The sequence below is a fragment of the Salvelinus fontinalis genome, chromosome 3, assembly GCF_029448725.1.
Source record: "Salvelinus fontinalis isolate EN_2023a chromosome 3, ASM2944872v1, whole genome shotgun sequence".
NCBI classification, from domain to species: domain Eukaryota; kingdom Metazoa; phylum Chordata; class Actinopteri; order Salmoniformes; family Salmonidae; genus Salvelinus; species Salvelinus fontinalis.
Window position 1 is genome coordinate 13191059 of NC_074667.1, and position 23926 is coordinate 13214984.

General features: G+C 41.3%; 1 protein-coding gene across 1 annotated transcript in view; it reads left to right on the forward strand.

Moving 5' to 3' along the window:
• LOC129839299 (potassium voltage-gated channel subfamily H member 1-like) overlaps positions 1–21069 on the forward strand; it is a 77005-nt gene extending 55936 nt beyond the window's left edge. Inside the window, exons 11-12 of the mRNA XM_055906620.1 lie at positions 830–1026; positions 13000–21069. Coding sequence (XP_055762595.1) covers positions 830–1026; positions 13000–13887 — 1085 coding nt within the window. The 3' untranslated portion in view covers positions 13888–21069. The remainder of the gene's footprint in view (positions 1–829; positions 1027–12999) is intronic.
• Positions 21070–23926: the final 2857 nt, after the last annotated feature.

The following is a 23926-nucleotide window of genomic DNA, read 5'->3' on the forward strand; positions in this document are numbered from 1 at the left end:
GAGAAATGCTCACTAACAGGTATATAAACAAATGTGTGCACAACATTTGAGAGAAATAAGCTTTTTGTGTGTATGGAACATTTCTGGGATCTTTTATCTCAGCTTATGAAACATGGGACCAACACTTTACATGTTGCGTTTATATTTTTGTTGAGTATATTTTTTCCCCCCCAGTCTATTTTATTCACAAAGCTATATTTACCCAGTCACTCAAAGCTGCACTGTAACTCAAAATCTCCCATAAGCTGTCTGATTCATTTCATCGATCCAATCTGGACACTGGAAAGGGACAGATTTGCATTTTCATGTGTGAAAACCAAAAAGTCTGCATATGTGTTAATAACCATGGCTTATGGAGTCTTGGCTAATACTTTTTTCGATCTGTTTCCAGAAAAGTAGAAGCTCGGTGAAGTGAGGGATGCAACTTTTCATTAGTAAGAGCTGGAATATGTTGTTTACAATTCAGTACAGCGTCTGTTTGCCTTGTAGGCGACAAGGCTTCTACAATTGGTATCGCAAATGCACTGTGTATCATTTTCCCCCGTTGGTCTCAAACGAGATATTTTTTAAATACCAGTTACGTAACGCATTCTTTTTCAATTGTCTTTTTTTTGTGTGTGTTCACATTGTACAGGCAGTTTGCATTGAAGAACATTTCAGGATAGAGGTATGACCTTGGGCTTTTGACTTTGTATTACCATGAAAGGCTACAAGATTAGCTTCATGGCAGTTAGATTCATATCATTGTGGATGGATGGGGTTTCCCTTGTTATCATTCACCTCACTACTTCTCTCTCTCCTTTCTATCCCCCGTTTTGTATCTTCACAGGAAAGGGAGACGTGTTTGGGGACGTCTTCTGGAAGGAGGTGACCCTAGCCCAGGCTTGCGCCAACGTTCGGGCCTTGACTTACTGCGACCTCCACGTCATCAAGCGTGAAGCTCTGCAGAAAGTTCTGGAGTTCTACACGGCCTTCTCTAACCACTTCTCCCGCAACCTGCTGCTCACCTATAACCTCAGAAAGAGGGTAAGCTGCCCGGGAGCATTGCTCTCTCTCTGTGTCTCAATAGTCTCCAATAGCTTATTATTTGGCAAAAAAGATTGGATAGACTCCTAAGTTATTTATTTTTCACCTATCCAGTCCTTTCCGAACAGTGGTCTGGAGGGAAACGAGAACTATTTAAGAATATTGGGACAGAGATCTCTCTGTGTCCTGCAGTTAATAAAAGAAAAGGTGATGGCATCTCCCTCAATGAATAGTGCTCTTATTTATTTTTTAAAAGCTGACGCGTCAACCTCAATTGATCTTTCTCAAAGATTGCTTTTTTGGTGGGTGTGGCACCTTATCTTTATGGGAACTGCTTAAAAGATAGAGTCAGCAATATTTCATCATCAAATAGAGTGGGGCAACTTTTGGCTAGACATCAACAGCAGCATAAATGAAATGACTTCTGCCTTACAGGCATAAACAACAACAATCTGCCAAAACTGATGTCATTGCTGAGTCTACCTTCATCATGCCGAGTCAGTTGTACTTGGTGTCTCACACTTCATTTGTGACGCTGGCCTTGCTGTTTCACCATAGTTAATCTCTGGCCTTGCTGGCCTTGCTGTTTCACCATAGTTAATCTCTGGCCTTGCTGGCCTTGCTGTTTCACCATAGTTAATCTCTGGCCTTGCTGTTTCACCATAGTTAATCTCTGGCCTTGCTGGCCTTGCTGTTTCACCATAGTTAATCTCTGGCCTTGCTGGCCTTGCTGTTTCACCATAGTTAATCTCTGGCCTTGCTGGCCTTGCTGTTTCACCATAGTTAATCTCTGGCCTTGCTGGCCTTGCTGTTTCACCATAGTTAATCTCTGGCCTTGCTGTTTCACCATAGTTAATCTCTGGCCTTGCTGGCCTTGCTGTTTCACCATAGTTAATCTCTGGCCTTGCTGGCCTTGCTGTTTCACCATAGTTAATCTCTGGCCTTGCTGGCCTTGCTGTTTCACCATAGTTAATCTCTGGCCTTGCTGGCCTTGCTGTTTCACCATAGTTAATCTCGTTCCCAGACACATCCGGCCAATGCTCGCAATATCTGGGGACGAGGTTCAACCATAATTGATTCTCTGTGGAATGTGTCTTTAAAGAACTTTCTTGGACCAAGAGGAAGTGAGATGGTGGCCAGTTCCCGGTCTTTGTATTGCATAGTACAATATTTCCTTCCAGGGACAAGTAATTGCACAAAGTGATATTTGACAAATGTTGAATAATTACTTAATAATGGATTCACCTTGTCCTCCATTTTTATCAAAATGTCCTTGTCTCTCTTTTGTTTGTCTGTAATTTAATCTGTTACTGACTTGTTCCTTACCTGTAAAAAGATACGGCCTCTAAACAAAGTATAAACTACACTATACTCTCTCAGCCTTTGTCAAAATATTATAGAACCCAGGTCGCTTGTGTTAAAGACACGCTACGGATTGCTCCAATAGGGTTAGCTCACTTAGGGGGAATTGTAAGGTGGGCTCATTAGCGAGGATCATTACAATATGACAATCATCATGGTGCTTGAATAGTATATTAGAAATGCATAATTTGACAGATTATTACTAATGATGCAGATTCATTCATTCTTTTTTCATGTTGCATTTTTTAACAAATGGCCCGCTATATCTTATTGATCTGAATATCAGTGCAATAAGCTTCTAGACTTCAACCATGGTAGCAATGAGAGCGTTTCTTCATTGACTCTTTACACCCACTCAAACACTCAAAAACCTCAATACAGACAACAAATTGATAACTTGTAAACCAAGAACATCACTGAAAACCCACAGCATTTTCTATAAAAAAAAAAAATCAAGTACTGAATTGTTTCAACTTCGCTGAAGAAAACACAGCATATTCACGAGGAGGACATAGCTGATTCATCAGAAGGTGCTGTTGCTTCATCAAGATGCAATCCTCTGTCCTTATCATCATCCAATTCAAACTTGAGTATAGAGGCAATAGAGGTCATGTTGACTAATACGATGGCTCACTTTTACCGCATATCCTATTATGGCTAGTCACGATCTGCACCCTTAGCCGTGGTGCATGCGGCTTCTTGCTGTCATCAAGGTTATTGCTTTGATTAGTCTAGACAAGCTTTCAGGTGCGTAAGCCTCTTTAGGCAGCCACTGATCCTGATTTGGCTAATGCTCGAACCTGCTGTTAGGTATGATACAGGGCAGTGATCATTAGGCACCAAATTGAATAACTATCTGGACCTGTCCGATTAGAAACGCTCATTGTTGTTTTCTATCGTGTGCCCTAATGAACACGACCCTGGTTCCGCCATAGGGTGGTGAGGCCCATTTCTGTAGGTTATGCCCATGGCCCATCAACTGGTGTGTTACTGATTTCCAATTCTGGAGGCCCATCATGATAGCTTTTGATGTCTGTCGACAAGCTCCATTTTTCATAGACCTTTTGCATTAACGCGAGCTGATTAGGCATTTAGACAGTGATGTCGACAAGGTCAAATATTGATGAGTATAATAAGTCATATTGATTTCAGAAATAAATTGATTGCATAATTGACACAGTAGATAGGTTTCCATCCAACTGGCGACAGATTTTCATGCGAATATTCAAAAATATGCATAAAGAAAATATGCAAATTTTCCCACCAGTGGCGTTTCCACCAAAGTGACTTGTTGCAGATAAATATCCGTGTGTGAGGACGTAGTGCACACCAAATGTACTCTTCACTTAAGTTTTCATGTAACGAATAAAAATATGTCTAATGTGTTTCCATCGCATTTAAGTCGTAGTGGGTGGACCACACACCATGTCAGCGCGACTCCAAGTTTACTTTGATATGGTTATTATATCAATATTTGCGCATAAAAGCCTTTCCACAGCCATTTCTCGCATAATTAATTTTACTAACACAAAAAGATCCATCCACGTCAAACAAACAAATTATCTGTTGCAATTTATAAAATTGTACCGAAACTTCCTGTTTCCATCACAGCTCTCGTGTTTTATTTTATTTTTTTTAATTTTTTTTACACGGTATGACTTTACTTGCATAAAAACCGTGGTTGGAAACATGGTTTATGTTTAATGAATGAACCATACACTCTTGTCACGTTCCTGACCTGTTTTCTGTTATTTTTGTATGTGTTTAGTTGGTCAGGGCGTGAGTTGGGGTGGGCATTCTATGTTTTGTGTTTCTATGTTTAGGTGGTTTGTAATTAGCCTTATATGGTTCTCAATCAGAGACAGGTGTTTGACTTTTCCTCTGATTGAGAACCATATAAAGGTAGGCTGTTCACACTGTTTGTTTGTGGGTGATTGTCTTCCGTGTCTGTGCACCACACGGGACTGTTTCGTTTGTTCGTTCGTTTGTGTCGTCTGTACCAGTTCATGCGTTCTTCGTGTTATGTAAGTTCGTTTGTTCGGGTCTGTTTGACTTCGTTTATTATTTTGTATATTCTCAAGTATGTTTAGTTTTCGTCTTGTTTAATAAATATTCATGTCGTATCACAACGCTGCGTTTTGGTCAAATCCCTACTCCTCCTCTTCGCCTGAAGAGGAGGAGGACACCCGTTACAACTCTGGAGAGACTGGACCAGATTCACCAAGAATTTAAATAGCTTCCTATTTGTGTAGTTTATTTTTGTTGGGTGGTTTACTCAGATCGGTTATGAAAAGGGAATAATTAAGAACATACCCATTGTGGATCTATCTTTACAAAATGAAATGAGCTCTTAGCAGAGCTACTGAGATATGCAATCTGGATTTATTTTGGAAACTTAATTTCATGCCAGTTTATAAACCAAATTAAATGACACATGATCAAAAGTCTCCAAGGCTGTCGATTACTAGTTTTAAAAAGTAAATGGCAATGCAACTATTGACATTGCAGCATAATCTGAGGTGAGAGAAGTGAAAATGCAAAGTATATATAAATGCCACTTAGCAAACGCTTTTATCCAAAGCGACATACAGTACAGCGAGTGCGTACATTTTCTACATTTGACGAGAGAGCTGCTTTCAACTTCTTGTCTTACAGTGCCTGCAAGATGGATGTCAAATATGTATGCATCTTTAATATCACCTTTATTTAACTGTTACATCATATTAATTAAATAGTTATGGATGACTCATTCAGCCCCACTCCTCGCCCCTGTAACGTTTCGCAGTTCAATCAACTTACCTGGTAAAAAGGTTTACAATTCATAAATGCTTTATCTAGATAGCTGGGGCCCCATTCCAAGTATGGAAAAGCATGCATTACTTTCACGTGAATCCTTCATTGATGTGAATGGGAGACTTGCAGGAAAATGTTTGTCAAACCCACAGATCTAAAGTTATAAATGCTGCCCCTTAGTGATGTTAATTGTTTCCAAATCTCATTGCAAAAACCAAGGCACTTGAGATTTGCATAAAGTAAAAAAAAAAAAAAAAAAGAAGACATTTCAGAAGGGGAAGTAACCTAGGTGGTGAGTGGGGGGGACTCCTTCAGGGCAATGGTCAGATCCTCTTCTGCTTTACCATGAAACAGATTTTTCATTTTTTAAATTCTCTTTTGTACCCGAATTCAGAAGGTCAAGGTTAGAAACAGGAAGTGTGAAAGACCTCCAGTATTGCAGTTGAGTGCAGCAGCAAGGGGCATTGAACAAAAAGTGATTCATAGATTAACACACGAGCTCTGGGAATATATTGTTACAACAGAGAGACATTAGTCACTAGTTCGATCAATGTCCATGTGCCAAGAATTTCAAATCGTAATCAGTCATTGAAGCAATTCATTTTCATGTGTATATCGCTTTTTACAAATGAATTGGTCGGGGAAAAAAAGCATGGGCCTCAAATCCACAAAGAGCAAAAGGCGACTGGAGTAAAGAAAAAGAAAAACCTTGAGAAGAACTAGACCCTAGATAGGTAAACCCATACTTCTGGGTTTCAGATAGTTCAGGGTTCATAATACTGACCACCAATGCCAGACAGTTGTCCTTTAAAAGGCAAAGTCAAAGCAGAGACTGGCAATGTTGCCAGGACAGCATGGTGGAAGCCAGCCAAAAGGAATAAAGCACACTACAATCATATTCCCTCATTGTATAGTATTGGGCGATACTTTACTACTACAATACAGTACCTACTACCACATACCACCACTTCCATGTTGTGTTACGATGACTACTACTGCTACAAAGTACATAACTATTAACAAGATAAGCAACACCAACTTTTTGATCAAAAGACAAATCCTATCACAGGAGGTTGGTGGCACCTTATTCGGGGAGGACGGGCTCGTGGTAATGGCTGGAGCAGTATCAGTGCAATAGTATTAAACACATGGTTTGATGCCATTCCATTCGCTCCGTTCAGACTAGATAATGAGCCGTCCTCTCCTCTTCAGCCTCCATTGAATCCTATGTGTACCACCTCTCCACCCTAGGCTGATTAAACACTAGGTGGGTATTGTCTGTCATCACCAGTCTCTCTTATCTCTTTCTCCTCTTTATTTCCCTTGCGTTGTCTCTCCGCCCCTCTCACGGCCTCTCCTTTCCCCTGATCGATCTGAAACCCAGCCCTGCTGCATGGGACCCGTTCTGCCGCACTGTGCAATAATGATCTCCTGTGTGAGAAATGACCCTGACTCGCTTGAGTAGGCACAATGCTGGTCTTCCACCTGCAATACCCCATACTGCATCGTCTGCAGTCGCTTCACCAGACAGATCTTTTTACATTACACATCTGGATTCACAAAAATAAATCCCTCTACTCTATAAGGATCTCATGTCTTTTTCACCAATCGAAGATATCTGTATTAAGAAACCCTATGGGAACGTTGCTGGACAAATTTCAGCCCATATTACTGATCTTGTGAGAAATGTGGGATACAGGTCTGGGATACGGGTCTAAATCTAACCTAAGTCTAATACAATAATGTGATGGACTACAGTATTTGTGCTGTATTTCCTAATAACACAGTGATCTATATGATTTCATGACCAGCAGTTTCATATAACATTAAACTAAACTAGCTACAATAATCCACCCTAAAGCATTATGTACTAACTACTCTTGTTCTTCATCTATGTTTTGTTATACGACCACCAAGAACTTTAAAAATTCCCCTGACCCACATATTAATCCATTGTCACGATTCAATTTCACCAGATGAAATGACTAAATGAAAACCCCACGACTAGGGGTAATAAAGATATTGATTACATAATTAATGCCAGAATGATTCTGGGAAAGCCTCTGCAGTCTGCATCACCACATTTAATCATGATTTTAGAAAGGTCTTAATACTAACACAAGACACAGATTGATGGACACGTTTGATTGTTACCCATACTGCATCTCAAATAGTCTCATGGTCGTGAACAAATGAATATTAACTGAATGAATCTGCCACATTCCTAGAGACAGATAAAGATGTTATGGGCAATGTGGCGACTTCTTGTAGCCATGAGTAGATGGCATATTACAGGTGAGTAACTGTATTACTGTAATTTTCTGAAGATGCTGGAGGTGTAACACTTCAGCTGTAGTGCTGGCATAATTACCGTATAACCGCACGGTTATGGATGAAGATCGTCATGAAGATAAAAGCTACTTAAAATAAAAGTTAAGTAATCAAGATCAATGTAGTACTAAAATAACATGAATATACACCAAATAAAAATAAGAACATGAGATGTAAGCTAGCTATATACTGGGTCAGTTCCAATACACGTGTAGGGATACTGGAGAGGTAGATACAGTGCCTTCAGAAGATATTCATACCCTTTGACCTTTTCCAAATGTTGTGTTACAGCCTTAATTCAACATTTATCACATTGATTTCTCACCCATCTACACACAAAAACCCATAATGACAAAGTGAAAACATGTTTAGCAAATTTATTGAAAATGAAATATATAAATCTAATTTCCATAAGTATTCACACCCCTGGGTCAATATGTTAGAATCACCTTTGGCAGAGCTTTGCACACCTGGATTGTACAATATTTGCCAATTTATTATTTTCAAATATTGGCCTGTTGGAAACTATAACTCCCTAATTCCATCGCACAGTTCTGGATAGATAGAATTTATCTCTAGAGAAACTGTGCATTGTGCACATTGAGCTCACAGAAAAATATATTTTTTTTATGGAATTAAAATAATTGAACCGACGTTGGTTAATCGCTCAGCACTACTTTTTAGCCATACTGAATCCTTCCTCAGGTCAAGCAATTCTCAGCTCTCTGGTCTGCCGAAAATACAAAAGATCTGATTGGCTGTTCAGGGGATTGTGCTTTATGAATACACAAATGTAATTTGCACTGTGGGATAGTCTGCCTTTTGGAGCAGCCTTTGGAGAAGAGTCTGAATGTGTATTAGTCATAGACAGCCGCTGTTTGAATGGACAGCTAAAGATGCATTTGCAGGCTTTGAGACGGAAAGATGTTGGGTTTTCATTGTGAGTTGCAAGTTTGAAAAAAGCATTGCTTAAAGCATTTAGATAGGCATTGGGTCAATGTTAACCTCACCTACTTCACTCTCATAGCCGCAGGAAGCAGGGGCGCCGAGGGTGCTGCAGCACCCCTTAAAATCTTTATTATTATATATAATTTTTTTTGCAAAACTAGTGGACTGGGCCTTTAATAGTCTTGTATTAGCAGACGAATATAAGATTTGTCCTTTTGATTATGTTTCCTCTCCCCAACAATACTTATGTGTTTGTATTGTTTTATGTGTTACCTGCCATGATTTCAATGTGGTTCAATATATTCATCCATTTTAAAAGGGGCCACACTTTGCATTTCCACTGCCTTGATATATAACTATGGCGAGGGGAAGCTGCTTTACTTTTTGCCGCTACTGCTTTGTGTTTGTGCTGAGTGCAGCTAAATAAAGACCAATGTGGTACATAAACACAATGCAGACTTCTTTTTCCCGTGAGCTTCCAGCTGGCAATTCAAAATGTAATAATTAAATAAATGAGACAAACAAAACCCGCACTGATATTTTTAGGGCAGTGAGCGGTTGTGTCCTCGACGCTAACGTGCCAGTTCTACATATTTATAGTAATGATGTTGCACAATATTACCTACATTTTATCTAATTAAACATTAACACTTCCAAACTCTCTCTTTGAATTACACTCAAACCTGGTTAGTCAGTGCCAACTTCCCCTATGAGGCATTAACTATTCCCAAATGCCAACACTTTATTGTTCCAACACTTTTGCTTCATGAAAGAATTACTGTGCCTCTTTCTTAGGACATCACCACCATCTGACCCTCCTTGTCGAATAGCATAGAAAAATGGGGCTGTTTTTCGTGGTTCGGGGTAGGGCCTTTAGGTTCCAGTAAAAAGGGAAATCTTAAAGCTACAGCATACAATTACATTCTAGATCATTCTGTGCTTTTATGTATTTATTTATTCTTTATTTAACCAGGTAGGCTAGTTGAGAACAAGTTCTCATTTACAACTGCGACCTGGCCAAGATAAAGCAAAGTAGTGCGACACAAACAACAACACAGAGTTACACATGGAATAAACAAGCGTACAGTCAATAACACAATAGGAAAAAAAGAGTCTCTATACAGTGTGTGCAAATGGCGTGAGGTGGTAAGGCAATAAATACTCCATAGTAGCAAAGAATTACAATTTAGCTAAATTTAGACTGGGGTGATAGATGTGCAGATTTTAATGTGCAAGTAGAAATACTGGTGTGCAAAAGAGCAGAAAAGTAAATAAAAACAATATGGGGATGAGGTAGGTAGATTGGATGGGCTATTTACATATGGGCTATGTACAGCTGCAGCGATCGGTTAGCTGCTCAGATAGCTGATGTTGATGTTTAAAGTTAGTGAGGGAAATATAAGTCTCCAGCTTCAGCGATTTTTGCAATTCGTTCCAGTTTATTGGCAGCAGAGAACTGGAAGGAAAGGCGGCCAAAGGAGGTGTTGGCTTTGGGGATGACCAGTGAGATATACCTGCGTGAGCGCGTGCCACGGATGGGTGTTGTTATCGTGACCAGTGAGCTGAGATAAGGTGGAGCTTTACCTAGCAAAGACTTATAGATGACCTGGAGCCAGTGGGTCTGGCGACGAATATGTAGCGAGGGCCAGCCGATTAGAGCATACAGGTAGCAGTGGTGGGTGGTATATGGGGCTTTGGTGACAAAACGGATGGCAATGTGATAGACTGCATCCAGTTTGCTGAGTAGAGTGTTGGAGGCTATTTTGTAAATGACATCGTCAAAGATCGTTAGGATAGTCAGTTTTACTAGGGTATGTTTGGCGGCGTGAGTGAAGGAGGCTTTGTTGCGGAATATAAAGCCGATTCTAGATTTTATTTTGGATTGGCGATGTTTAATATGAGTCTGGAAGGGGAGTTTACAGTCTAGCCAGACACCTAGGTATTTGTAGTTGTCCACATATTCTAAATCAGACCGTCCAGAGTAGTGATGCTAGTTGGGCGGGCGGGTGGGTGCGGGCAGCGAACGGTTGAAAAGCATGCATTTAGTTTTACTAGCGATTAAGAGCAGTTGGAGGCCACGGAAGGGAGTTGTATGGCATTGAAGCTCGTTTGAAGGTTTGTTAACACAGTATCCAAAGAAGGGCCAGATGTATACAGAATAGTGTCGTCTGCCTAGAGGTGGATCAGGGAATCACCCGCAGCAAGAGCGACATCGTTGATATATACAGAGAAAAGAGTCGGCCCGAGAATTGAACCTTGTGGTACCCCCATAGACTGCCAGAGGTCCGGAGAACAGACACTCCGATTTGACACACTGAACTCTGTCTGAGAAGTAGTTGGTGAACAAGGCGAGGCAGTCATTTGAGAAACCAAGGCTGTTGAGAGTGCCGATAAGAATGCGGTGATTGACAGAGTCGAAAGCCTTGGCCAGGTCAATGAAGACGGCTGCACAGTACAATCTTTTATCGATGGCGGTTATGATATCGTTTAGTACCTTGAGCGTGGCTGAGGTGGACCCGTGACCAGCTCGGAAATTGGATTGCAACGGAGAATGTACGGTGGGATTCGAAATGGTCAGTGATCTGTTTGTTAACTTAGCTTTCGAAGACTTTAGAAAGGCAGGGCAGGATGGATATAGGTCTATAACAGTTTGGGTCTAGAGTGTCCCCCCCCTTTGAAGAGGGCTTTCCAATCTTTAGGGATCTCAGACAATACGAGAGGTTGAACAGACTGGTAATAGGGGTTGCAACAATGGCGGCGGATAATTGTAGAAAGTGAGGGTCCAGATTGTCTAGCCCAACTGATTTGTACGGGTACAGGTTTTGCAGCTCTTTCAGAACATCTGCTATCTGGATTTGGGTGAAGGAGAAGCTGGGGAGGCTTGGGCAAGTAGCTGCCGGGGTGCGGAGCTGTTGGCCAGGGTTGAGGTAGCCAGAAGGAAAGCATGGCCAGCCGTAGAGAAATGCTTATTGAAATTCTCGATTACCATGGATTTATCAGTGGTGACAGTGTTACCTAGCCTCAGTGCAGTGGGCAGCTGTGAGGAGGTGCTCTTGTTCTCCATGGACTTTACAGTGTCTCAAATTGTTTTGGAGTTAGCGCTACAGGATGCAAATTTCTGTTTGAAAAAGCTAGCCTTTGCTTTTCTGATTGACTGCGTGTATTGGTTCCTGACTTCCCTGAACAGTTGCATATCGCGGGGACTATTCGATGCTATTGCAGTCCGCCACAGGATGTTTTTGTGCTGGTCGAGGGCAGTCAGGTCTGGAGTGAACCAAGGGCTATATCTGTTAATAGTTCAATTTTTTTTGAAAGGGGCATGCTTATTTAAGATGGTGAGGAAATTACTTTTAAAGAACGACCAGGCATCCTCGACTGACGGGATGAGGTCAATATCCTTCCAGGATACCCGGGCCAGGTCGATTAGAAAGGCCTGCTCGCAGAAGTGTTTTAGGGAGTGTTTGACAGTGATGAGGGGTGGTCATTTGACCGCGGATCCATAGCAGATGCAGTGATCGCTGAGAATCTGATTGAAAACAGCAGAGGTGTATTTGGAGGGCAAGTTGGTCAGGATGATATCTATGAGGGTGACCATGTTTACGGATTTTGGGTTGTACCTGCTGGGTTCCTTGATAATTTGTGTGAGATTGAGGGCATCTAGCTTAGATTGTAGGACTGTCGAGGTGTTAAGCATATCCCAGTTTAGGTCACCTAACAGAACGAACTTTGAAGATGAATGTGAATTGATTGTCCCTCATCTATCTTTCAACTTTGTGGCAACAGTTTGGGGAAGGCCCCTTCCTGTTTAAGCATGACAATGCCCCTGTGCACAAAGCGAGGTCCATAGAGAAATGGTTTGTCGAGATCGATGTGGAAGAACTTGACTGGCCTGCACAGACCCCATCAAACTTTGGAACGCCGACTGCGAGCCAGTCCTAATCGCCCAACATCAGTGCCCGACCTCACTAATGTGTGGCTGAATTGAAGCAAGTCCCCGCAGCAATGTTCCAACAACTAGTGGAAAGCCTTCCCAAAAGAGTGGAGGCTGTTAGTGCAGCAAAGGGGGGAACAACTCCATATTAATGTCCATGATTTTGGAATGAGATGTTCGACGAGCATACTTTTGGTCATGTAGTGTATGTTTGGAGGCTGAGGGACATTATGCTATTTTCCTTCAGTTTAGAAACGTTTAAGTCAGGGCTGCCCAACCCTCTTCCTGGAGAACTACTGTCCTGTAGGTTTTCAGTCCAACCCTAATTTAGCATATCTGATTCAGCTTGTTAAGGTCTTGTTGAGCAGCTAATTAATAGAATCAGGTGTGTTAAATTAGGGTTGGACTGAAAACCCACAGGATGGTGGATCTCCAGGAAGAGGGTTGGGCAGCCCTGGTTTAAGTCATAAGTGTCCAAAGAAATACTTAAAGTTAAAATACTTAAAGGGTATTGCATTGAGTAGATGTAATGCAGCAAATATTATTTTGGACCCAAAGAATTTAAGATGGGCTTGATCCCAACCTGATGTTCTGATTTCTTGTTACAGATAGTGTTCCGGAAGATCAGTGATGTGAAACGTGAGGAAGAGGAGATGCTCAAGAGGAATAATGAGGCCCCTCTGAACCTTCCTCCGGACCACCCCGTCCGTCGCCTTTTCCAGCGCTTCCGGCAGCAGAGGGAGGCGCGACTGGCAGCAGAGCGAGCTAGTCAGGGGGAGCCACCAGACGTGGAGAAGGGCACCATCCACCTGGAGCAAACCAAGATCCACGAGGTCCTCGCCTCCACCAGCATCATCATGGTGACCGAGAGCCCTGCCACTCCCGCAGCCCAGTCCACACTGTCATCTTTGTCCTCCAGGCCCTCTAGCCGAGTCATGCTTCATGCCCCGGCCATCCAAAATGGCAACCTCGTAGGCTGCAAGTCCGCAGAGCCTGCGCCAAAGACCAAAAAAGGCTGGGGTCGTTTCAAGGAATCCGTTGTGAAAGCAGAGTCATGGAGCAGCGTTTCTAAGGCCGAGTCCATGGAGACCTTGCCGGACAGGACTAAGTCACATAACGAGATGTCTCTCAAGAAGACGGACTCTTGTGACAGCGGTATTACCAAGAGCGACCTGCGCTTAGATAACGTGGGTGATGCCCGCACTCCACAGGACCGGAGCCCTGTGCAGTCAGAAGGGAAGCTGGTTGTCTGTCCTATACCCGTACAGACCATGCACGCCTCTTTCCTGGAGCTGAAGCAGGAACTTAGGGGAGACATTGGGTCTCTTAATGGCCGCATGGCGGTGGTGGAGGCACAGCTGGCCGAGATGCTTCAACTGCTAAAATCAAAAAAGGCCTCTAGTTCGAAAAAGGCCTCTCGCTCATCCAGTTTCTTTGAGATGTCACGACCGGCATCCCCCGATTCCGATAAGGACGACAGCTTCTCACAATCTTGACACTGCATATTTTGGCAGTCTATGCAGTGTTTCTCAACACCAGTCCCTTATTACTCCCAACAGTACACATTTTTTGTTGTAGCCCCGGACAAGCACACCTGATTCAACTTGTTAATTATCAAGCCCTCAATGAGTTGAATCAGATGAGTTTGTCCGGTGCTACACCAAAAATGTGTGCTGTTGGCGGTACTCAAACTGGAGTTGTGAAGCATTGGTCTATGGGACATGAAGTGAATACATCCCAGAGTTCATCCAGGAGCTGGCTGAGGTGTTGCAAAAATCTGAGAGAGGTTTTGTGAAGACTTGGGCAATAAGATGTTCCCAAATTAGTACAGATGAGTAATGAGGGATTTTCTTACCCTTTTATTATTATTATTAGATATAAGGGTAATCTGGATAAAAAGATGCACATCTGGATTATCTCTGCACCTTGAGGCACGTACTGTGTGATATTCCATGGATCTCCTTTTGTAGGGGTCCAAACTGTAAACAGCATAAATAACGTATTTGTTGTCAAATTTCTTTTCAATTGGACTCGTTTTAGTTTTAACTTGGACACACATTTCTCATGGTAAAATGACTAAGACCTTAAGGAGGTTTTCATGAAATCTGTGCACTCAATTGAAATTAGCAATAATATTTTATTGCATTTATATAGTTTTTCACCAGGTCTCACAGCACTTCACTTTGCAGGGGGTGATGTGGCCATGATAACATGAACACTGTAGAGCAACAGTGAAGATGCACATATCGAAAATGACATTGTCCATGAATGGATTTGCTTTCATTATAGTTTGTCAAAGGTTAATGCATTACTGGGTTAAAGTACAATCTTGTAAATAATGATAGATTGTTATGTTGGATATCCATCACTGCCCAATGGCAGCAAGTACAGTACAGCATGTACAGTACATGAGCACAGTTGCACAATATGAAAGTGTACCATGTGTGGTATAACTTCAGTGGGAAAGCTGGATATTTAGAATTTTTGTGTGTGTTAAATGTCCTCGCATGATAACATGTTTGGTCATTATAATACGGTATGTTGCAAAATTTAAGTTACACCAAAAATACATGTTTGAGCCATTTCTAAAGTAGGCGTTTTCACCCCATCCAACCGTTATGTTATTTGGTTTTGTCCAGTCAACAACCAAACAAATGTTGTTATGCTAGCTCAAAGCACGCATTGGCAACAACTGTAAACTTGTTTAGTCACGCAAATTTACACAAAAATACCTTGAAAGCAGTGTGGTTTGTTATTTACGCCATTGCTCTCTCTTTGTATTAAAATGAGGGGAAAATCATGATTGTGAACTTTCAATGTATGGTGGAAACCATGGCACCTTTTCAACCAACGTCCAACGTCCATCACTGTTGATATAATATGCAAAGTATTGCCATTTATATTGTGTCTGTAGCATTTGTATTGCAATGTTAAAGGAGTAAAATTTGATATTTGTACAGACAGGTCCAGAATTATTGGAACCCTTGATAAAGATGAGGAAAAATAAATAATACATAATGAGATATATTGTATGCCAAACAAAATTTTGGGAAATTATATATTTTATACTAATAAATTTGCTCAGAGATAGAGATTTTGTTTGACAAGTAATAATTGTTTTCTCTAAAAAAAGATAGGGGTCAAAATGATTGGCACCCCTGTTTTAAATACTCTGGCACCCTCCCCCTTGCGAGGATAATGGCACTGAGCCTTTTCTGAAATGTTTTATGAGATTGGAGAACACATTGGGAGGGATCTTAGACCATTCCTCCATACGGAATTTTCCCAGATGCTTGATATCCTTTGTCTGCACTTATGGACTGCCGTCTTCAATTCAAACTACAGGTTTTTATTGGGGTTCAAGTCCATAGACAGATGGCCATTGCAAAATATAGATGTGGTGGTCAATTAACCATTTCCTTTGTGTATTTTGATATGCGCTTGGGGTTATTGTCTTGCTGGAAGAGCAACTTGCAGCCAAGTTTCATCCTCTTGGCAGAGGCAACCAGGTTTTTGGGATAAAATACCCTAGTACTTGGTAAAGTTCATGATGCCATTGACATTAAGGGCCCCAGGACCAGTGGAAGCAAAATAGCTCATAACATCAAAAGATCCACCACCATAAAGTAGGTATGAGGTTATTTTCTGCATATGCATTCTTCTTTTGATGCCAAACCCACCACTCCTGTGCATGGCCAAAGAGCTCTACTTATGTCATCTGACCATGCTCAGGTTCCAATCCAAGTGCCAATGCAAACTCCCAAGCGTTTCCCTTGTGGGTTGCTCTCAATTAAGTTTTTCTGGCAACCCTTCCAAAAAGCCTATTGGCATGGCGTCTAATTATAGATTTAAAGTCTTACTTGGTGAACTGAAGATGTTCTGTAATTCTCCAAATTTCTCTCTTAGATTTTTCTTTACATCCCAAACCATCTTCTTTACTGTGGGGACAAGATAAACATACGTCTAATATCAGGCAGGTTTACCACTGTTCCATAAGTTTTAAACCTCCTAGTTGTTGGCATAATAGTGGTAAGTGGTAATTATTTTGTACCCGCTGCCTGATTTATGAAGGTCAACAACCATCTCTTTTCATTGTGAGTTCTTCGCCTTTTCCCATGGTGATAGATGATACATTTACATGCGTGTTACCTAATTTTATACCCCAGTAAAACAGGGAGCCATGGAAGACCACAACACAGTTAGTTAAGGTGAGATTAATTTTAAAAAGTAGAATGTTAATGCAGATTGTTTGTTTTCATGAGAATCTTTAGGGGTGCCATTAAACTTTTTGAGATATATTTTTTTCTCTGAGCAATTGTATTTGAGCATACAACATAGCTCAGCATTTGTACTTACAGTGCATTCGGAAACTTTTTCCACATTTCATTACAACCTTATTTTAAAATGGATTAAACAGTTTTTTTCCCTCATCAATCTACACACAATACCCCATAATGACAAAGCAGAAACAGGTTTTTAGAAATGTTTGCAAATGTATAAACACCAACTGAAATATCACATTTACATAAGTATTCAGACCCTTCACGCAGTACTTTGTTGACGCACCTTTTGCAGCGATTACAGCCTTGAGTCTTCTTGGGTATAATGCTACAAGCTTGGCACACCTGTATTTAGGGAGTTTCTCCCATTTTTCTCTGCAGATTCTCTCAAGCTCTGTCAGGTTGGATGGGGAGCACCGCTGCACAGCTATTTTCAGGTCTCTCAAGAGATGTTAGATTGGTCCGGGCTCAGACTGGGCATTCAGAGACTTGTCACGAAGCCATTCCTTCATTGTCTTGGCTGTGTGCTTAAGGTCGTTGTCCTGTTGGAAGGTGAACCTTCGCCCCAGTCTGAGGTCCCGAGTGCTCTGGAGCAGGTTTTCATTAAGGATCTCTGTACTTTGCTCCGTTCATCTTTGCCTCGATCCTGACTAATCTCCCAGTCCCTGCCGCTGAAAAACATCCCCACAACATGATGCTGCCACCACCATGCTTCACCAAAGGGATGGTGCCAGGTTTCCTCCAGATGTGACATTTGGCCATTCGGCCAAAGAGTTCAAGCTTGGTTTCATCAGACCAGAGAATCTTGTTTCTCATGGTCTGAGAGTCCTTTAGGTGCCTTTTGGCAAAACTCCAAGCGGGCTGTCATGTACCTTTTACTGGAGGAGTGGCTTCCGTCTGGCCACTACCATAAAAGGCCTGATTGGTGGAGTTCTCCAAAGTTCCATCTCTACAGAGGAACTCTGGAGCTCCGTCAGAGTGACCATCGGGTTATTGGTCACCTCCCTGACCAACGCCCTTCTCCCCCAATTGCTCAGTTTGGCCGGGCGGCCAGCTCTAGGAAGAGTCTTGGGGGTTCTAAACTTCTTCCATTTAAGAATGATGGAGGCCACCGTGTTAATTTCTGCAGATTCAATGCTGCAGAAATGTTTTTGTACCCTTCCCCAGATCTGTGCCTCGACACAATCCTGTCTCTGAGCACTACAGAAAATTTATTCGACCTCATGGCTTGATTTTTGCTCTGACATGCAGTGTCAACTGTGGGACCTTATATATAGACAGAAGTGTGCCTTTTCAAATCATGTCCAATCAATTGAATGTACCACCAGGTGGACACCAATCAAGTTGTAGAAACATCTCAAGGATGATCAATGGAAACAGGATGCACCTGAGCTCAATTGAGTCTAATAGCAAAAGGTCTGAATACTTAAATTAAAAAAACATACCTTATTTACACAAGATATTTTCCAAGACTTCTAAAAAGAAAAAAAACTTTTCGCTTTGTAATTATGGGGTATTTAATCCATTGTATAATAAGGCTGTAACGTAACAAAATGTGGAAAAATTCAAGGAGTCTGAATAGTTTCCGAATGCACTGTATACAGTCTTTTTTGCTTATCTTTATCAAGGGTGCTAATCATTTTGCATATAATGTATAAGGAATATAAATCAGTTGCACTTTTGCCATTTAAAGAAATGTTGTAGTCAATGCATGAGAACTGCATCTGAATTTGTATTTTCCTTGAGCAATTATAAAAAGACATTGAAAATGAATCAGTATCTCCCAATGCTGGCCCTTGACACTCCCTTTCTACACATTTATTATTCATGGATTAACACCAATAATTTAAATTAGAAAACAAATTGGATTCAACTCATATTTAACCCTGGCTTTGAATCTTCTATGTCGTTCCTGCAGCCTTGTTTGTTGTGCACATGATTGCAACACAATGTTTGTACTTGACCTTAAAACTGTAATAACAATGTATGCACTGTTCTAGAATTTCAGATTTGGAGGAATACTAATAATGAATTGTAAGGACTAATAATGAATAGTAAGGAAAGTTTTCATACCCCTTGCCTTTTTACATATTTTGTTGTGTTACAGCCTGAATTTAAAATGTATTATATTTAGATTTTTAAGCCACTGGTCTACACACAAATTATGGAATTATGTTTTTAGACATGTTTACAAAAATGAAAAGCTTAAATGTCTTGAGTCAATAAGTATTCAACCCCTTTGTTATGGCAAGCCTAAAAAAGTTCAAGTCACTGTGTTCAGTAATAGTTTTTAAACATGATTTTTGAAGGACTACCTCCATACATACAATTATCTGTAAGATCCCTCAGTTGAAGATGTAAATTTCAACCACAAAGAAGAGGGAGGTTTTGCAATGCCTTGCGAAGGGTACTTATTGGTAGATGGGTAAAAAAACAAAGAACAGACAATGAATATCCCTTTGAGCATGGTCAAGTTATTAATTACATTTTGTATGTTGTATCAATACACCCAGTCACTACAAAGATACAGGTGTCCTTCCTAACTCAGTTGCCGGAGAGGAAGGAAACCACTCAGGGATTTCACCATGAGGCCAATGGTGACTTGAAAACAGTTAGAGTTTAATGGCTGTGATAGGAGAAAACAACAGAGAATGGATCAACAACATTGTCAATTAGGTTATTACTGTGGAATAACTACAGAGTGAAGACAAAAGCCTGCACAGAAGGAAAAAAACATTCCAAAACATGCAGTTAAGTAAATATTGCAAAAGTAATACTGCAAAAAATGTGGCTAATTTTGTCCTGAATACAAAGTGTTACTGAGTAGCACTCTACATATTTTCAAGCATAGTGGTGGCCGCATCGTGTTATGGGTATGCATGTAATCGTTAAGGACTGGGGAATTTTTCAGAACAAGAAATAAATGGAAGGAGCTAAGCACAGGCAAAATTCTAGAGGAAAACCTGGTTTAGTCTGCTTTCCACCAGACACGGGGAGATGAATTCACCTTTCAGCAGGACAATAACCTCATCCACAAGGCCAAATCTACAGTGGAGTTGCTTACCAAGAAGACAGTGAGTGTTCCTGAGTGGCCAATTTACCGTTTTGACTTAAATCTGCTTGAAAAATCTATGGCAAAATCTGAACATGGTTGTCTAGCAATAATCAACAACCAATTTAACAGAACTTGAACATTTTTGAAAATAATACATGGGAAATTGCACAATCCAGGTGTGGACAGCTCTGAGAGACTTACCCAGATATACTCACTGCTGTAATCGCTGCCAAAATTGTGATTCTAACATCAAATCAAATTGTATGTGGAATACAACAGGTGTAGGTAGACCTTACAGTGAAATGCTTATTACAAGCCCTTATCTATTTTTACATAACTGCATTGTTGGTTAAGTACATTTTTTTATGACAAATAATTAAAGAGTAGCAGTTAAATAACAGTAGTGAAGCTACATACAGGGGTACCAGTACAGAGACAAAGTGCGAGTGCACAGGTTAGTCGAGGTAATATGTACATGTAGGTAGATTTAGTGACTATGTACAGATAATAAACAGAGTAGCAGCAGCGTAACAGAGGGAGGGGGGGGGGGGGCAATGCAAATAGTCTGGAGGTAACCATTTGATTAGCTGTTCAGTAGTCTTATGGCTGGGGGTAGAAGCTGTTAAGAAGCCTTTTGGACCTTGACTTGGCGCTCCGGTACCGCTTGCCGTGCGGTAGCAGAGAGAACAGTCTATGACTGAGGTGGCTGGAGTCTGTGACAATTTTTAGGGCCTTCCTTCTGACACCGCCTGCTAGAGAGGTCCTGAATTGTAGGAAGCTTGGCCCCAGTGATGTACTGGGCCGTACGCACTACCCTCTGTAGCGCCTTATGGTCAGATGCCGAGCAGCTGCCATACCAGGTAATGATGCAACCAGTCAGGATGCTCTCGATGGTGCAGCTGTAGAACTTTTTGAGGATCTGAGGACCCATGCCAAATCTTTTCAGTCTCCTGAGGGGGTATAGGCTTTGTTGTGTCCTCTTCACGACTGTCTTGGTGTGTTTGGACCATGATAGTTTGTTGGTGATGTGGACACCAAGGAACTTGAAGCTCTCAATATGTATTGACTCAAGTGGTTGAATACTTATCTAATCAAGATATGTGTTTCATCTTTATTCACAAATGTTAGAATTTTTCTTATAATTAAGAGCATTTTTTGTATATTGTTGACCAAAAAAATTACAATGAAATCCATTTTAATCCCACTTTAACAAAATGTGGAAAATTATAGGTGTATGAATACTTTCTAAATGCACTGTACATGTTATTCTATTCACATAGTGTCACAAAGATGAGTATTTGTAAAAAGTGTATAATGTTCATATTAAATTATTTTGTACTTTGGATTCATTTTTGAATTTGTTAGGACTTATAAATACATTCAACCATAAGTGGAAAATGATTTCCCTTTACAATAACTTCCCTAGATAAATGATAATCTGGTGTTTACAAGGTTATTTCAAGTCTCATTCGTTACTGTGAGCACCAAGGAGGTTTGCTACTGAAATTAGCTCTTATAAAGCTCTTATTTGGCCTATAGCACCACAATCAACAGTTTCCCGTGTGAATGAAGAATGGTCCACCATCCAAAGGACATCCAGCCAACTTGACAACTGTGGGAAGCATTGGAGTCAACATGTGCCAGCATCCCTGTGGAAAGCTTGACACCTTGCAGGTCCATGCCCTGACGAATTGAGGCTGTTCTGAGGGTAAAAGGGGGTACAACTCAATATTTGGAAGGTGTTCCTGTTTTGTACACTAAATTTATAATATACTGTCTACAGCTATATGTAACTCTAGGCTAGAACCACTCTAAATACCCACCCAAACATGTCTTAGGGCTCAGACACACCAATAGCGTTTGCTGGCTGAGAGTACTTGGCACCGGTGAACGTAATTTGCGAACCGTAGAATGTAGAATCGTCAGTCTGACGTCTACTGCGGGTGGTCCCTAAAACAGCACGCTGAACCATTTGCAGATGAATGCTAGATCCACAGCCGGTGCGATGTGTGCAAGCCTTTAGTTGAAAAGCAACACAGCAAGGATTGTGGTTTGTGAATCTGCTACTTATGTGGACTGAACCAACTATGAATACCAGATCCCACAGCACACTCAGTATGGTACAAGTGGGGCTTTGAGTTCCCTTGAACCATGGTCATTACATTGGTTTGTTTTCTCTGATAGCCTCTCTAATCTGATTAGATCTGTAGAGATACTCTGGTCCTTTGGGCACTCTTACATCAGATACTTGATTAATCTCAGACATTCAACTACAACAGCAGAGCATAAGTAACAAGCCTACACTACACAGTGCATTCAGAAAGTATTCAGAAGTATTGATAAAATTGATATTTTTCTTTAAATGTATTCAATCAATCTACACACAATACCCCATAATGGCAAAGCAAAAACAGTTTAGACATTTTGGAAATATCACATTAACATAAGCATTCAGACCCTTTAATCAGTACTTTGTTGAAGCACCTTTGGCAGGGATTACAGCCTTGAGTGTTCTTGGGTATGACGCTACAAGCTTGGCACACCTGTATTTGGGGAGTTTCTCTCATTCTTCTCTGCAGATCCTCTCAAGCTCTGTCAGGTTGGATGGGGAGCGTCGCTGCACAGCTATTTTCAGGTCTCTCCAGAGATGTTTGATCGGGTTTAAGTCCGGGTTCTGGCTGGGCCCCTCAAGGACATTTAGAGACTTGTCTCGAAGCCACTCCTGCATTGTATTGGCTGTGTGCTTAGGGTCGGTGTCCTGTTGGAAGGTGAACCGTCTCCCCAGTCTGAGGTCTGAGCACTCTGAAGCAGGGTTTCATCAAGGATCTCGCAGTACTTTGCTCTGTTCATCTTGACTAGTCTCCCAGTTCCTGCTGCTGAAAAACATCCCCACAGCATGATGCTGCCACCACCATTATTCACCATAGGGATGGTGCAAGGTTTCCTCCAGACGTGACACTTGGCATTCAGGACAAAGAGTTCAAGCTTGGTTTCCTCAGGCCAGAGCATCTTGTTTCTCATTGTCTGAGAGTCCTTTTGGAAAACTCCAAGCGGGCGGTCATCATTTTACTGAGGAGTGGCTTCCGTCTGGCCACTCTACCATAAAGGCCTGATTGGAGTGCTGCAGAGATGGTTTTCCTTCTGGAAGGTTCCCTCATCTCCAGAGGAACTCTGGAGCTCTGTCAGAGTGACCATCGGGTTCTTGGTCAACTCCCTGACCAATGCCCTTCTCCCCCGATTGCTCACTTTGGCCGGGCAGCCAGCTCTAGGAAGAGTCTTGGTGGTTACAAACTTCTTCCATTTAAGAATGATGGAGGCCACTGTGTTCTTGGGGACCTTCAATGCTGCAAACATTTTTTGGTACTCTTCCCCAGATCTGTGCCTCGACACAAACCTGTCGCGGAGCTCTACAGACAATTCCTTCGACCTCATGGCCTGGTTTTTGCTCTGATATGCACTGTCAACTGTGGGACATTATATAGACAGGTGTGTACCTTTCCAAATCCTGTCCAATCCTTGAATTTACCACAGGTGGACTCCAATCAAGTTGTAGAAACATCCCAAGGATGATTAATGGAAAGAAAATGCACCTGAGCTCAATTTTGAGTCTCATAGCAAAGGATCTGAATACTTATTTAAATAAGTTTGCACCTGAGCTCAATTTTGAGTCTCATAGCAAAGGATCTGAATACTTTTTTAAATACGTTTTTTTATTTATACATTTTAGAATAAGGCTGCAACATAAAATGTGGAAAGTTTCAAGGGGTCTGAATACTTTCTGAATTAACTGTATAAAGGCTTCACACATTACTTAACCAGGTGTGAAGAGTATAATGATCCGAATCTATGGTTCTCAATCAACCAAGGAGTCAAGGTTCCATTAGAAATCAGGGTAATTACTCTGGATAATTGAGGGGAAATTATTCAATAAAATATTACTACAAATCATTATAAAATTACATTAATTGTAATATTAAGACAAATTTAAATTCATACCCTAACACACTAAACTGCAGTGATTAGCCTGGCATATTTGATATTCTGCAGACTTACAACAGGGAATCACACAGCATCCCTCCGGAAATCCCAGCTCTCCCGCCCTCTCATTTGATGATCTGCAATGCAGTGCCAGGCCTTCTACCCTCCTCCCCCTTTTTCTTCTTGGGCAATCTTTGCAGTGCCCAAACAGGGGGGCTATCC